We start from the raw sequence: 17510 nt of genomic DNA, 5'->3' as shown, positions 1-17510 counted from the left end.
GCCCATAACTAGTGTCCACTTTTTTGTGGTATTCATTGCTTCAGTGCAAATAGCAGCTTTAATAACAAAAGAGATAAATCTCCACCTCCGTGGATGTATTTGAGCTACTTTAACAAAATCTGCTTAAGAATTGATTCTTTGGAGATACCTTACATTCATTGTTAGTGAGCCACAGATTACCAAAACTGTACATCACTAATCAACCATTAAATCTGCAAAGATGGAGATGGAAATTTAAAACAATTCTTGGAGAACAGGGTACAGGAAGGAAAATGGATCTTAATCTACTTTTACTAGTGGATGATTGATTTTTCTTGAATCACAACCTTAATATGAGTGGCACTTTCCATATAAAAACATCACAGCGGTGTTGACTATAAAACAGAAATTCTACAGAACTATGCCATTGTTCTACAATTTTTACATGTATTTTGAATAGAATAGGTGATAATAAACAAAAATAGCAGAGCCTCTCAGTCATCTGGGAAATAAATTGAGTTAAAATTAAAATCCAAAGTCCCCCAAATTATGGGAAGGGGATTATAAATACACAAACTATAATCACTGACTAATCTGAAATTATGCAAAACAAAAGCTGCTTTCTTCCACCTCCCCACAACCACTCCACCCTACAACATCCACCTGAGAGGGAAGTTCTCGTTTAAGACTCTAACCCAGAACTTATCCATCTCTTTGTCATTAATCTCTTGGATAACTGGTAACAAATAAGAAAAAAAGTTAAAATTGCAAAAAATGTTAGAAATCAATATGGCATTGTTTTTGTCGATTTGAGCGAATGATCAATATAAAAGGTAGCATCAATCTGCAAAATAATTAAACAATAAAAAAATCTTGTTGCCTTTCAATAGCATTGTGTCTGTTAATGAAAAACTCCAGAACCGTTTCACTCAATTAATATTCACTCCAGATACGCCAATAAGGAATATATTTCCAGTCACCTTTGGATTAAATTTTAGTATGCAACTCTCGTACAAAACTCACTGGTGCCCTGCCAAACTTCAGTTTGCACATTCAACTCATTTCAGAAAATTTAGACAAAACTTCCTGTCCATTTAGAAGGCAGTTATTTCCCTTTTTTTTTAAAAATCCAGCTTGCATAAAATAAATAAATCTATAGAAGAGGTGAAATGTTTCATGCCTATTGGGTCAATGTACATTTTATTTAGGGGGTAAGGGAATACATAAGAATTTTATTTGATTTCCCACAACATGCTGTTAAGTTGAATCTTCCAAAATACTGGACATTGATTCCCAGGGTTAGAAAACAAGATCAGAACACAACACATATATTTATAGCAACAAATCGGTTAACATCCCAACAATTTTACTTAAATAGCAATTCAAGTAATCAGCAATGCAGTCACAAAGACCCAGGATCTGCAAATGTCAGATATCCAATACCGTTAAGTCTTAGGAGAACAATTTTGGAGGCTCGTTAATAAGTTAAAAGTTCAATAATGAAAATTAGAAGCACAATTTAGTTTCCGGAAGCAAAAACAAAATAATGCTGTAAATTCTCTGGTCAGGCAGCATATGAAGAAAGAGAGAGAATTAATGTTTTAAGCCAATTATCTTAGAACTGATCCTCTTTCTGAAAGTTGCCTAACCTACTGAGTATTTCAGCATCTTCCATTTTTATTTCCTATTTCTACATCTGTTTTTCTTCTTTCCAGTAGAACCTTCTCTTTGCAACTTTCCTACTAAATTCTCAAATTACTCATCAACGTTCACTTATGGATGTTTCCAACACTATGTACATGCAGTGAATACTCATTCCAAATCTTTGTACCCAATAATTCTCTGCTGGAAACAGCTCATACTGTGCTCAAGATTGTGATTCAAAGCCATGTGACATTCCAGAAATGTATTAGCACTGATCTTTCTATACAATTAGCGAATATTAACCATCCATGCGTAATAGTCCATAATTGTTGGTTGTGTATTAATTCCTAAATAATAAAGTTAAACCTAGAAATGACTGAGAAGTTTTTTTTTGCAGTTTCAACTTTGGTTTATCAGCTCATGCAATGGATAAACTAAAGTAGTTTGGTGTGTGTCATTTGGAATAAATCACAGATATACTGAACCAAGTTACTTCAGTGAGTGCATTTGAAGATTAAAGAACATGCCTTGAATTGTTACTGTTTTTAATGTTGCATTTATGGAAGCTTCATGCTTTCATTATGGTAACCAAACCTCAACTTTAGTTAACTGTAACAGTTTAACTGAACGGCACACATTTAGAAGGTCTACTGACGCATAAAAGAGTAAAATTCACATACATGTATTTCATTATATACCAATAATACTTCCATCAGGATAATGCAAATGTACTATAATTATATATCCATTTCATGGAGGGGCAGGTGGAAGTAGCCTAAATTATTTTTCCATTTTTCTATACTGTAAAAATATATACAATTTAGGACATTTTTAATCTATTATCTTTACATCGATTGAATTTTTTTTTCATTTCTTCTTTCTGCTCCGTATCAGTTAATATTGCAACATCACTTTTACACCACATCCAAATGAACATTTTATACTTGTAATATTTAGAAAGTAAACTTTAACAGGCGAGGTGCCCTTGAAAACCATCTAGGCCTGCCCTTATTTGACATTCCTGCTCATTTTCAGGGAGAGTCAAACCAACAGGTAATGAACAAAAGGCCTAACTGATGATCATCCATTCTCCTGAGCCTGGAAGCATTAGATTATCAATTGCAACATTGTGTTACCAAAAAAAAAATCAGACAACAATGGCATTTTGGTAAAACTTAAAGCATTCACCTAGAAAAGCTTACTGGGGTTCCTAACTGTAACTTAAGATTTACAAGTTTGTGCTTAAAATTCTTGCCTGCAAGTTCAACCAGAGTGAAAGCCATCTCAGCACAGAATAAGGATCAAATTCAAAATTTTGCTAATCAATACCATGCCAGAAAATACAGTTATTGGGTAACTGGGAGCACTTTGTTGATCCCCATGCAAAGGAGATAATCCTGAATATTCCAGAGCATAACATATTCATCAAGCAACTATAAATTTTGAAATATTAGTTCTATCCATTAAATCTCAGATTGATAACTCTCATGTGACGAGCCCACTGAGTCTCACAAATCCTCTTTAACCACACTAAGCCTTGTTTATTTGTACACTTTAAGTCACCAACTCCACATAGTCAATTTTTATTGATATTGTTAAATGGTGATCTAAAATGGGCTATTAATTCAAATTCAAATAAAATTTTGTTCACTGAGGTTACAAACATTTCTTGCATCTCCTGGTTGATTTTAATCACTGTATTCGAGTCACAGCATTGAGACATGGCATGAAATCTCAACTTTGGTCATCTGTATCAAAAGATTCAGGACAAGAATGATGCTGAAGGAGAGAATGGACGGAGGGCTAATAGTTCAAACCATGATCCCTTCAGATCAGCTTACCCAGAGAAGATGTTTAAAATTACACCTCACTGATGTCCCAAATCCAAAGAAGAATGGGAATATGCTAATAAATGATAGGGCAGAGCTGTAAATGTTGTATACCCATTTTCATAGATTTCAGCAAGGCATTTGATAAGGTTCCACAGGGCAAGCTGCTCTGGGATTAAAGATGAGATATCAGAATGGATAGAAAATTTGGCTTCATGGAAGATGAGGGTGATGGTAGAAGGTTGTTTTTCAGACTAGAGGCCTATAACTGGTGTTGTGCTCATTGTTGTTTGTCATCTATATCAATGATTTAGATGAAAACTTAAACACAATGATTAGCAAGTTGTCTGGTATTGTAGATAGTGAAGACAGTTGCCATAAATTGCAGCATTATCTTGATCGGTTAGGCAGCTAGCCCGAGGAATAGATAGAATTTAATAAAGAGAAATGTAAAGTGTTACATTTTGGAAGATCTAACATGAGTAGGACCTACATAATGAATGATTAGGATCTCGGGAGTGTTTTAGAGCAGAGAGATCTCAGAGTACAGGAAATAGTACCTTGAAGGTGACATCACAGATAGATAAAAAAAAAGCTTTTGGCACATTGGTCAGAGTACAGAGTTTGGACGTTGAGAGGTCATGTTGCAATTATATGAGGCCAATTTGGAGTATTATGTTCAGTTTTGGTCACTGTGCTACAGGAAAGATGTTGTCAAGTTGGACAGTGTGCAGAGGAGATTCATGCAGATTCAGCCAGGTCTCAGAAACATGAGCTATGGGAGAGGTTGGAGAGGTGAGAGCTTTATTCCTTAGAGCACAAGAGGAGACAGGGTGATCTCATAGAGGTGTACAAAATAACATGAGGAAAAGCAGGGGAATTGAGAACTAAAGAGCACAGATTCAAGATGATAGCCAACAGATTTACTAGGAACCTGAGGGGTAACTTTTATTTATACCCAAAGGGTGGTAGGTGTACAGAATGGGCTATTAGAGGTGGTGATTGAGGCAGTAACAACTGCCAAGCTTAAGAAAAATTTGGATGGATATATGGACAGCATGGGTTTAGAGGGATATCGGCCAAACGCAGATGAGTGGGACTATATTGTGGGTACGGACTACATGGACAAGTTAGGTCAAAGGACCTATTTCCATACTGCATGATAGTTTAATAGCTGAATATGTTGTATAAGCATACTGAGAACATATCATTTGAATAGGGTAGTCTGTTCTAATCCAGAGAGAAGCATTTAAGGGGTTCATTTTCCTCTACTTGTATAATAAATAGCATTAAGCAATTAGTAATTTCTGTTGGTTACTGCAAGGGTATGAAGTCAGAATATATAATGGGTAGAAACTCTTCTTCCGTTGCTTACAAAGAATACACATATTTTGAGCCAAGCATCAAACTCCATTTCTGAAATAGGATTCAATTCAAGCTGAATTTCTGGAGCAGAAGCACAATTGCCCTCACATGCAACTATTTAGAGCAACCAACATAGGTCACATTTTCACTCAGATGTCTTCCCATTGCATATAAAAAAAACTTCTTTGATTGTTCTGTAATGCGCAATGGAATAAATGCAAATTGCAGGAAATGGGGGGCCAACACCCATGATGGAAGCTTCAAAAGCTCTGCCTTTCTATTCCCCACACTGAGATATCATTATAAACATATTTAAAAAGTGCATAAATGATTCTTACCCTAACAAAATGTGAAACAGGTTCTGAAGTATTACGTGATTTTTGGTGTTCATTTTCAAATTTACAGCAATTCTATTTCCATCAGTATTTGGATAGACAAGGGTCAGGGCCAGCAAAAAAAAAAAAAATTGGAAAGAAAGGTGATTAACTGCTGAACTAAATGAAGTGAAAAGGTTAAAGTGAAGAAGGGCAACATTTGGACATTGGCATTGATGAGGCATCTATTGGCAAACATTCCCTCTCGTAGTTCACTGACATATGAAACAGGGATTACTAGAATTTTAATTAGTCATTGCCTGCTTTAAGATGCACAAATGTGTGTGGGTGCATCAACCTGAAACAAAACTTGTGTTTTTATTAACAAGTAACTTGAAATTGTAAAATTATTTTTAAAATTATATTTTCTAATTGTTAAAATTAATGGAATCAATATGCCAATTGAACATGAATGTTCAGAAATGTTTTTCTGCTCTGCGGTTTGACCAAAAGTAAATTCAGAGGTAAGTAGTTGTTAGTTATCATGGTGACTTTTAGCTTTAAAATTCTATTTCAAGCAGTCATTGAGATTAACAACAACTGGCCACTGAAGTTCCTAGATTACATCCAAAAGCTGCATTGCTATTCATGTAAAACATTTAAAACCATATTTAAAAGATCTTTCCTTAAATACTTATTTGGCTGAGAGTTTAATTCAATATACTTCAATGTCTGATTATTTCAAATATTTGAGTGATTGAGATCATGACCAGAGGAGTTTCCATTCTCCTGGAAACCAGTGGAAGGATTGTTGTTGAAAGACATTTGATAAGCTGGAGTACAGTCGACATTTGGCTGGTTATTCATATAAGGGTTATGTGACTGTTGTGGATGTGAATGATTGCTAGATAGATGCATAAATGTGCTGGGTTGATTAGGAGGCACTGGCGTGCCACTTGTTGATATTTTGGGCTCATGTCGATTTGGTTGCTGTTTTGCATCTTCATCAGTGTCCAAACGGGTCAACTTTTCCATCCACATCCGAAATCTCTCCTCTGTCTGTCGTTGCATCTCTGCAAAACAGTTCATTGCTTCCTCCAGGACATTGCCGATACAGTTCCGCTCCCATGAGATCCCACTGTCCAGAAGTCCAGCCATTTGGGCGGCAGTGCCTGCAGACCCCTCTGCACGAGTGTTGGCAGCTTGAAAGACATTGAGGCCATTTGATAAGAGCGATTACAACACACCCATTTTACCTTTTAAAGAGACAGGATCCCTTTCAGTCAGCCTTATCAAAAAACATTCCACATAATAAACTTGTTTAAAAATCTACATTCACTTTATAGAACCCAATCTATTGACAATAAAAGATGTATTAGATGGGCACATGTTAAACAAATTTTAAATTAATCAACTTACATTGGAAATTCCTACAAATGAAAAATAAAATTATTGCCACCTTCTTGCTAAGTCTCAAGTAGGAAAAGCACTTGCACTCGACTAAATTGCACGTATTTAGGATCTCAAGTAACTATAATTTTACGTTACATATGACTAAAAATATAACCAAGATTAGGATTACAATTGCAGATACAGTAAAACCCCTGGTGTCTGGCCTGGATGGGGATTGGTAGATGCCGGATTAAGTGCATTTGCTAGTTGTTTCATTGGCGAACTAACTGCTAGGGGCTGTCAATTTTAAACTTGCATATTTTTTACCTTATTTATTGTCTGCCATTTTTTTGCTGGTTGCTTGAATGCTGGATAACGGGGATTTTACTGTATTTGTGCCTGTTGTAAATTACTGGAAAAAAATACTGCTTTTAAAAAGGTTTAAACTTGATTAAATTGCAAAGAAAAAGTAATACATTTTTACAGAATTGAATTCTAGTATTTAATACAGGTAGTCCCTGACTTACAACCGTAATTAGGACCAAAGGATCGGTCGTATCTCAGAATGGATGTAAGTTGGAATTTTGTTCGTGCGCGTGGAGTACCGAAGTCTTAAGGCAAACTTTTCATTCAAATCTTTTTTTTTCATTGTAGATTTTTGCTGTATTTAACTATAACAAGGATACAGGGCATGTAAAAGCCAAAATGTGCATACTTACCTTGTTCATCGCTGTTCCAGGGTCCATAGGCTGGGCGTGGCCATCTTGATTCCCGAGCCCATGTGTGTTTTTGGTTGGTGAATGCGCAGCGGGTTCGCGTTTCGAGTTTGGTTGGCGCATGCGTGAGAGTTAAGGGCTCTGATGATATTGAATTTGTACACGAAGCTATTACTAACAAGGTAAGTACGCACATTTTGGCTTTTACATGCCCTGTACCCCTGTTATAGTTCGTCAAATACCACATAAACCACTTAAATTTTATATTTTTCCTACATAATTTTTAAAAATTCGCTCACACATGCGGGAAGGACACAAGTCGAGTAGGTTGTAAGTTCAGGGAGTACCTGCTCTACGATAATTTTCCACTATTTTGTTCATATGCACCAATAGAATAGGAAACTTAAAGGAGTGAAATTAGACACGGTTTAAGTCAGATTACTCATTTTTTTTAAACAGTGACTTATGAAACTAAAATTAAATCAGAGACAAATTACTATGTTATTGACATCACACTGCATTATTTCATGCAATCTTTTTTTTAAATGGGAAACTCCCTTGCTCAATAAAAGGCAAATTAGAAGGACAATATGGTTGCCCTAGTCACTGTTAGGCAAAGGTAAAATAAAAAGAAACATTGTAAGCATTTTCTAAAAGCACTTTAAAACTAATCACAAAACAAACAAGATAGTGTCATCTTTGTACCAGGAGAATTAACAGCTTATATCACTGCTGACCCTCTTCTCTAGCATCATTCTAAATTGAATTTCTCTCCCTGTCTGGAATCTTATTAGAATTCACTAAACCATCAATCTTGTCAACAGCAAACTCTAATCTCCCTCTGCTATTATAAATTAGTTTTAAAACTATTATAAATTAGTTTGAAGACAGATAAATTATTTAATACACAAAGTTGCTGAAGAAACTCTGCAAGTCACACAACGTAGCTAAGATACATAACCAACTATTTGGGCCCTTTCACACTGGCAAACCACTAAATAGGTGAGTAAAGGACCAGTGTTGCAGAACCCTGTGAGCCCATCACACTGGACCATGAATTCCCTGGTTCATGTAGATATCATGAATCTAAGGGAGGAGCCCAACCTCCAGCGGCAACGCATCGAGTGACACATTACATTCGCAGGAAGTGAAATTTGTCAAGTCTCACTAATGGCGGACGAATATGAGTTTCTGATGATGGCCTTGCAAATTTGTGGATCTCTTACAAAACTGGCAAGTGTTATCAATATATTTATCAACAATATGATGCAAACACTGGCTGAAGAAGACCGCTTGTTCAAGGAGAATATGAGGAGAAGCAGGGAGGAGTTTGAAGAAACGCAAGCAGAGCTGTCAAGCCGCAGTTGAAAACGCCGAATTGTTTTGAGGCATTTTGAATGTTAAGTTAATAATAGAACGATGTGGAGCAGAGAGAGAGAGAGAGAGAGAAAACAGGGGCCCGTGTTCTGGTCTAACGTCCGATGTAAATTTGATGATGAACAGTGGCAGTGACATTTTTGAATGTCTAGGAGCACCTCAGCTTTGTATGCAAGCTCCTTGAGCCAGAACTGAGATGCAGGGGAACAAACTGCAGAAAGGCTATGGAACCTTGGCTCCAACTTGCCATTGTTTTGTGGTGGTATGCCACCCCATGTGACTATTGATCCATCAGTTGTCTTTTTGGTGTAGGTATCTCCACTGTATGTATGGTGGTATCCAAAGTTACTGTCACTTTGAGGGCGACCCTTATGAAACATTTCATCAACCTGCTGAGTGGTGCATGTCCCCAGGAAACAATCGACGGGTTTGCAGAAAACAAAGTATCCAATATGTGCTGGTGCCATCGATGCCCACATGACAACGTAACAGCCAACTACAATCTGAAAGGGTGGCACTCCGTTATTCCTCAAGCTGTGGCTGATCACAACTGCCGGTAAGGATCATTTTGACTGAGTGAAAATTATCAGTCTTCACCAATGAGTATCTTTCATATGACAATCAATACATTGTGATTTTGTGGTTCCGGCTTCATAGATGTGTATGTGAGTTGGCCTGGTTGCACTCACGATGCTCGCGTTTTAGCCAACTCACCCATTTACAGAAAGACTGAGGATGCAGGTGGGTGTCTCTTCCCACATGAAATAGGTAAATATTCCCTGCTGTAAAGTGATGTTCGTGCAGCTCAAACAAATGAAAGGTCACAAATGTGTGTATGTATAGTCCCAGGGAGGGGGCTATATGAGATAATTAAGCTTCTGCATTGCTCTGCCCACAAGTATCAAAAAACATGATCGGAGTGGAAATTGGGTACCCCACCTATGCCCTCAGGAATTGGCTGATGAAGGAGTTCACAAACCACCACACTCTCGATCAATGGAACCAAAAATTCAACAACCGTCTCAAAGATTGCTGGAGGTGCTTGAGAAAATGATTTGACATCAGTACCACTTTAGTGTCTGGCTGTTATGTCATGCATAAAATATGAGAGATATATGCAGAGTGGAACACTAATAAGGTACAGTATCTCTCATCGTTGTGCTACTCCTCTCATGACACAGGCAGTTACGCTCCTGGTTGTCCTGCTCGATCTCCCTCAGCAACCCTTGGATCTCCATGGTGACCTCCTACATCCAGGTGGGCCTCCTCCTCTTCCCCCTCCTCTCTGATCTTGTAGAGCAATGGAACACATGTGAAATAAGCCAGACTCTTCATGGCCAAAAAGTGAAGAATTACATTGCAAAAATTGGCTCATGCACAATGCAATAGGTCCTTTCAAACCGCTGTATAAAATGGGGTTAACCGGGCAATTTGCCTGGTTAGTACCCCAGTTACACGACAGTTAGAAAGGGTCAGACCTGATCAACCTCATAGGAATCCAACCAAGACCCTGACCTACATAAGAGTTAAATGTCCACAGGCGATTTACCACTTGTGTTTTGTCCCTGGAAACCCCTGCATCCCTGAGCCTGGCAGCGACCCTCTTGTATATAGGGCCATCTCTTACAGTCCACGTAAAATGTTTAGCCATCTCCTCCTCTGCTCTTTTGGAGAGCAGCTCCTGCACCTTCGATCCCCCCACAGTTGGCCGCCATTATCACAACACTAAAACTACAGTAATAATGCTACATATTAATACTAAAAGCTAACTAAAATCCTTCAAAATATAGCTGCACTGATATTAAAACTTTGATTACATATCTTTGCTACATAAAGAATGCTGAGTGACCTGCAGCATTTCGCAGGCACTTTTGTGTATTAACTACAATCACAGCATTTGCAGGTCTTTTGTTAACTCAATTATTTTATTGCAGTTTTTAAATAACACTGAATGCAAAATCTTTTTTCCCATTAACCAGCAACTTGCAAATCCACTTTTATTCAAGCATGTTCTAGATATAAAACAATTATTCATTTTATTTTAACTTTGTTTCAAGTCATAGACCTGCCATAATGAGTTTTTATTCCTTCAAAATCTATTTTTTTTAAAATTTTCAAAGATTCTCATTTCATACCATTCTCATTTTAAGAGCAAGAAAGATATTGAAAAGCATCTTCTCTGCTTTCTACTAACTAACTCGCCTTTTTTCCCTCCCTTTTCCAATTTTTCCAGTTCTCCCCTCCCTTCCCCCTCCACCCACCTAGCCATTCCTCCTTCCCCAGTCACTGCTGTCCCCTCCCTCCCTCCCTTCTCCCCGTCATCTCCTGCTGTTGCCACCCCTCTTTCCCCCAATCCTTTTATTCAGATGCCCACTGACATTCTTTCATACCTTGAAGAAGGGCTCAAGCCCGAAATATCTGTTATGTATTTTTATCTTTGCTACACAAAGGACACTGTTTAACCAGCTGAGTTTCTCCATCATTTTGTATTTTTAATAGAAAAGTATTTAACTAATATACAAGGATCTTATTTTAAAACTCAAATCCACGCAAACAAATGTGATTTTTACACAGCCACTGTGTTCCTTTTTTCCGGAATGCCTGATGTGTAAAAAGCACGGAACCGGAATGGGGGTGCCATTGAAATGCCTATAGTGAAAACTGCACTGCAGGCATTCCAGACCAACTTGGCTAATGAATACGACGCCACAGTCGACGTCAACACAGTCCCACCTCTTTTGATACGCAATGCTAGTATTCTGTATAAAATGGTGGACTTGAGAGGAGATTTGCAGGTTTTAGTTGTTCCAGTGCGAATGATCATACCAGCATATTCATAACTGAAAAACCCCATGAATGCTGTGTAAAAATCATAAATGATTCAATACGATGTCCAAATCAACTCCATGTTAAGTACCCATAATACAAGATTAAAGAGCTGCAGAAAATTAGAGAGATGCAGAGGATTAACCTCAAAAAAATGACAGAAAGAGCACCAAAAAAAAGCTGCCATTTGAGCCACTCATTAAAAAGATTATGGTATCTATTTATCATGACAGTTGTTACGAGCCCAAAGGACCCCAAAACCCAGCAGCAATAGATATTCACCACGACAAATGGTTACTTACAAAAGTTGTTTTTAATTATCTTTAAACATGAAAACAGAATCAAACTTTAACTTATCACTATTAACTTAACTAATCTAACTTAACCCCCTTCTAATTCTAAGTGCATGTGTATATAACGTGTGTGTAAATTTAAGAAAGTTCTTTGGTCACAGTCCTACCTCACTTCTCATTCTTCCAAGTTGTCTGGTTCCAGGCAATTCTTATACTATGCACAGAATTTAACATGTATAAAGTTCACCAGGCTTTGGTGCTCGAAAGGTAAATGGTTACTGCTCAGGAAGGTTCTTATAGGTTTGCAGAGAGAAATGTGTGGTTCCAGGATTTCCACAATTGAGGTACCACCATTAGTCACCTCAATGTCTTGCTAATAAAACTTGCCCCATCAGGGTCCTCCAGATGATAACCTCTTTCTTTCAGGCTATCACAGAGTTCCTTTCTGTTCTGCTTATTCCAAGATTGATCAGATTGATAGCACTTCCACCCTTCCGCCACTCTGGAGCTTCTGTTCCATTTCCAACCAACTTGTTTCAGCTTTCTATGTCATACACAGTCAAATACTCCCTTCTGTCTCTCTCTCTCTGAGACTCTGTGACTGCCAGGAAGCATGTGTCCTTCTCTCTCTCACCTATAAAACCCCTCAATGACCTCTGAGCAATCTTGTCAAAAGCCTTGCAAAAAGGTATCAGTAGACAGCCTGTCTGCTTTCTGTGGCTTCAAAGACAATAGTCCATTCATGCATGACACCCACTTGTGAAATCCATAGGCATTCTGCACAATTTCTGCAAAGCACTGTGGATATGAAATGTCCAGTATTTTCAAATAAGATCTGTTTTAAAGTGTATATATGTAACCTATTCTACCTTTATCAATTTATCTCCCAAAAATATTTCTATATATTCTATCACACATTTTGATGGGTCTCACCAGCAAATTAAATTTATGCCTACAAAATTGACTGCAGACAGTGCCTTTCACACAGAAGTTCAAATGAACAAACTATCAAAGTATCTGTTAGACTAGTTAAGAAATGATTTGGCCATTGCACCCAACATTTCAAGCATTTGTATGTTCCCAACAATTAAATATCAAAACATTTAGCCTTTCTACATTTGCTTCCAGTCATACCATCTAACATACAAAGATGAAATTCATCATTGCATTTAGTGTACTAGCACACTCTTGCCTTTCTGAGAAAAGGGGGACTAATTAGAGCAGGTACTGCAAAGCATTGGGGAGGTTATCACCAATGTAAACTACGAAAGATCCTCCAAATCTACAAGTGAGCCAATGTCACCTTCCTCCTCAATTCAATATTCCCAGCCTTAAATCCCAATTGCTCACTATTGACTATGGAAAGGACATTTGTCCCACATCACACATTCTACTTGGAGTTATCGGGGAAAAGATTTCCAGGTAGACTGAGGAAAAGATTCAAGAATGTTCTCCAAAGGTTTACATTAGGGTGTTTCAAATATGCAACTAAACAGAACTTGCCAACCATTATCAATTGTGTTTTTGCACAAATCCTGGTAGATATATCTATGCAAATAATCAAATTACAATTCTGCAAAATCTGTTGCATCCTTTTTATATCCACCATGAGGCCCTTTTTCACTGCCCTTGAATGACAGTCATTAACCGTCTTTTAACCGCTTCAATTACCTGTGTGAACGCGACAAACGTGGGATAGGGGGTCATTTTCATCTTGGTACTTACTCACCAAGGTAGGTAGCATCAGAGCCGATGTGTTTCACATCGGTTCTAGTGTAAAAGGCTAACCCGCCCTCCAGGGACACCGATGCTGTAATGCTGCAGGTCCCACCTCCTTTTTACACAAGAATGCCAGGTCCCTATGTAAAAGGTCACACTGACCTGGCTTTTCTTGGTTCAGTGTAAATAACCTACCCCACCCGGCTTTAAAAATGGGTTGTTCACATGTCAATTTAATGGGATCTCTGTGTAAAAAGGGTCCTAGATTAAGTACAGGGAAATAACAATCTTTCCTTGCCCTAACTAATCATGGCAATTTCCATCAATTACTAAAAGGTATCTGATGTACCTTTAGTGGATAATCATCAAGGAATATTATTTTTGGTAGTTACCAAGCACACAATTTTTAATTTTTAAAATTAAATATGATTAACCTGGTTAACAGAAAGAGCTAAAAGATATTTGCTGCTTTACTAGTAGTCAACATGGAAAAGGTCAAGAAACACACACCAATGAATATTCAGTCAATTGTCTGCTAAAATATATTTTTAAAAGTGATGTCTATAGGAAGCCATCCAGAATGTAGCTGTAATGAAACTTGCATGTGGAAATGACAAAGAACTCAATCTAAGCTTAAACAAACAAATCTAAAGCATGGCAGAAGTATCTTTAGTTCAAAAAAAAACTAAAATGAACCTACAGATCTGAACTTAAAGCAAAAAATTGAACAAATGAACAATATGTGTCACACACAAATAAAAATAATCTGCTATCGTTATGCAAAATGTTAACAACAACCGGCAATTTTTCTAATGGTAAACACGAGCCAGCTAAAAATTTTAAAACATGCCTTAAAAAGGATACCCTGACACACAGCATTTTATGTATAAACAAAATATCTTGTAAGAAATTCGATCAATAGTAGAACTGTGGGGCGGCATGGTTAGTGTAGCAGTCAGCGCAACATTGTTATAGTGCCAACGCTGTTACGTAGCCAGCGAACAGGACCAGGACTCAAATCCAGCGCCATTTGTAATGAGTTTGTACATTCTCCCAGTGTCTATGTGGATTTCATGCGGTGCTCTGGTTTCCTCCCACCGTTTCAATTGGGTATAATTGGGTGGCACGGGCTTGTGGGCCAAAAGGCCCTATTACTGTGCTGTATGTCTAATTTTTTTTAAATTAAATTTAATAGCCTAGCAGACTTGAGTCTTTGAGTCTTAATGCTGCCGAATTAGCAAATTTTCTGAATTAGTGTAGTGGATTTTCCATTACAAGCACTTATTGATTAATAAATATCCCAGTGAATCAGGCAAGGGTAAAGGGAGCACAGGAACCAGAAATTTGGAAGGCAGTACAGGAACCATTACCTAGTAAATCAATTTCTCAAATATTCTGTTATCAGGGTGGTTGAACAGCAGATGATTTTTATTTCTCATTTGTTGTGCTGTATGTCAGATATCACCAACATTAACTTTAAATGGATTTTAATGGCGTCAGCTATACAAAATCTCAACAAATACTAATTGATGTCAGTTGTTCTTTGTTGAGGCTCGCTATACACAAAATAGTGAACACTTTTGCTTATTTCTCTACATTCTGTCGACAGAACTTGTTTTATGTAAAGCGCATTGAGATAAAACAGAGACCAAATTCATATTAAATGCTTTTAAATTTCTGCACCTGGGTAGCCCTCCTGGGTCCAAGGTGCATTAAATGGATAGAAGGTGCTCCCAGCACCTTGCAAGCTGGGGCTGGATCGCCCAAGTAAATCGCCAACCCGGCAATTCAAGGGCGATCCTGCCTCCACGATGACACGTTCAATGACGCGCCACACACTTACCAGAGGTGCTACCGGAAATGACTATTCAAGGTGGAAATGGTGACCAGGAACGGTAGCAATCCCCAGACACTGGATAACCAGCTCTCTGTGCTGCAATACAACATGCAACAGAGGTGAACGCAGCTGTCTAGCAAATGCTGCAATCACTGCAGCAGCTGCTGGAGATACAATGCAATAGAATTTAAGGCTGGGAATGTTGAATGGCTATGCGGAGGATAGGTTTGTTGCCATAGGCAGACGGAGACCCAGGTGGCTGGTTTATGAAAGCTCCCTTCGCCTCCTGTTGCACAACAGAGTGAGGAGGAAAAGAGACAGAGTACCAGAGTTAGTACAGTGGGGGGATCTTCGAGTCAAAATTTGATAATGTGGAGCGGCGAGCTCATTTCCAAATGTCAAAGACCACCTTCGATATCCTATGTGACTTCCTTGAGTCAGATTTAAGGTGTACGGTTACAAACTTTGGAAGACTTCTGGAACCTCATGTCCGACTTGCCATTGCCCTGTGGTGGTATGCCACTGCATGTGAATACCACGCCATCAGTGTTGTTTTTGGTGTAGGTTTAACCACTGTGTGGATGGTCGTGGCAGAAGTGATGCATTACATTCAGCTACCAAATGGTACACACCCGCAGGAGACCATTAATGGGTTTGCCAAGAAAGGATACCCAATGTGTGCTGGGGCTATCGAAGGCACACATATTCCCATCATGGTCCCAAAAGAGCACAAGTCATCGTACTACAATCATAAGGGGTAGCACTCAATAATTCTGCAAGTCGTGGACCACAAAGGATGGTAAAGGCGTTATCCACTCTCCATTGTCCGCCTGCGGAGGTCAGAGCCCAGGTGATGTGACTCATTCCATTGCACTGTTTTCTTTCAGGTTCGCAGACCTATTTGTGGGATGGCCTGGCCACACGCATGATGCTTAGATATTAGCCAACTCACCTCTTTCCAGGAAAGCAGAGGATTTGGGTGGATATCAGTTCCCACGGGAGGTACGTATTTGCACCACAAAAGGCAGATTATGTGCAGGGGTGAGGGACATAGTTTGTTGCACCAATACACATGTCCACAGGCAGCAGGATGGATGTTAAATATGTGCATGCACTGAACAGTAATGATCTAGATGCAATACTTACACATCTGTATCGGACTGCTTGCAGGTTTCCATGCAATTTGAAAATGTGGAGATTCCAGCACATCTGGTTGGGGTCCCTGCCTACCCCTTCACGAATTGGTTTATGAAGGGGTTCATGCAGCATTGCACTCTCAACCCCCAGAGGCGGGCGTACAACCTTTGTCTGAGTTCTGCATTGATAGTGGTGGAGAATGCCTTTGGTTGGCTCAAGGGACAATGGAGATGTTTGAGCAAGCGGTTGGACATCAGAACGCCGTTCACGTCCGACGTTGTCATTGCCTGCTGTGTCCTGCATAACTTTTGTGAGATGAACAAGGATAAATACCTGCCAGAGTGGGACATCACTCAGGAGCAGGAGCTCCCTCAACCAGAGAAAACTCCATTAATTGGTTCGACAGCACGACTCACTCATGCCATCCATGATTCCATTGTGTCAACTATCTAAGCATTGAATAGTGAAGTCTGTGGGATGATGTCAAAGTTATGCTTTATTTGATTACACAGGAAGGCTTGTAGTGCAGTTATCATGCAGTAAATTTTGACATAGCTCAATAAAAAGTTTTGCAGTAATGCAAAGTCTTATAAGACTTAGTTCAAATCTACAATCGTAAAGTGCTCTGACTGTGGCCATTATCTGTGCATTATGGCCACTTATATACAAAATGTGATGTAAACACATTTGGACTTACTGCCTTAAAATCTGAACGTATTCCTCCATAAAGTTACAAATCTAATTTAAAAAAGTTACATCTGACACCAGCACATTTTATTCATTTAACGTGACAGACATTTAAAAAGAAATACACTCTAAAAGGGAAACATAAAACAAACACCGTTACTGGACCCATGCATCTTCTCTATCCCCCAGAATAATAGCTTATAAACCTTAAAACACTAATCAATGTATTTGCAGCAATAGGACAAACCACTGCGTGTCTGTAAACATATCACACGCTACGTTGAGACATAAAAATTTCATTGCCTCTCAGTGAGAGGGCGGGGGGAGGGGGAGAGGATGTAGACTATCTCCCCTTGGGCCTCATGGCCAACTACTGCAGTGACAATGACCTGCTG

At 38.6% G+C, this 17510-nt stretch overlaps 1 protein-coding gene across 8 annotated transcripts in view; it reads right to left on the bottom strand.

Annotated features, from left to right (window-relative positions):
• The window catches only part of ark2n (arkadia (rnf111) N-terminal like PKA signaling regulator 2n), a 116767-nt gene that overhangs the window by 27294 nt on the left and 71963 nt on the right, over positions 1 to 17510 (bottom strand). Inside the window, exon 3 of one of the 8 annotated variants that reach the window (XM_069923784.1) lies at positions 5826 to 6333. The exons of the other annotated variants lie outside the window; for them this stretch is intronic. Within the exon in view, the coding sequence (XP_069779885.1) occupies positions 5873 to 6333 (461 nt within the window). The 3' untranslated portion in view covers positions 5826 to 5872. Of the gene's footprint in view, positions 1 to 5825; positions 6334 to 17510 lie in introns of those variants that run through there. 8 annotated transcript variants of the gene reach the window in all.

Source organism: Narcine bancroftii, chromosome 3, assembly GCF_036971445.1.
Source record: "Narcine bancroftii isolate sNarBan1 chromosome 3, sNarBan1.hap1, whole genome shotgun sequence".
Classification (NCBI taxonomy): Eukaryota; Metazoa; Chordata; class Chondrichthyes; order Torpediniformes; family Narcinidae; genus Narcine; species Narcine bancroftii.
This window is presented reverse-complemented; position numbering and strand designations above follow the sequence as displayed.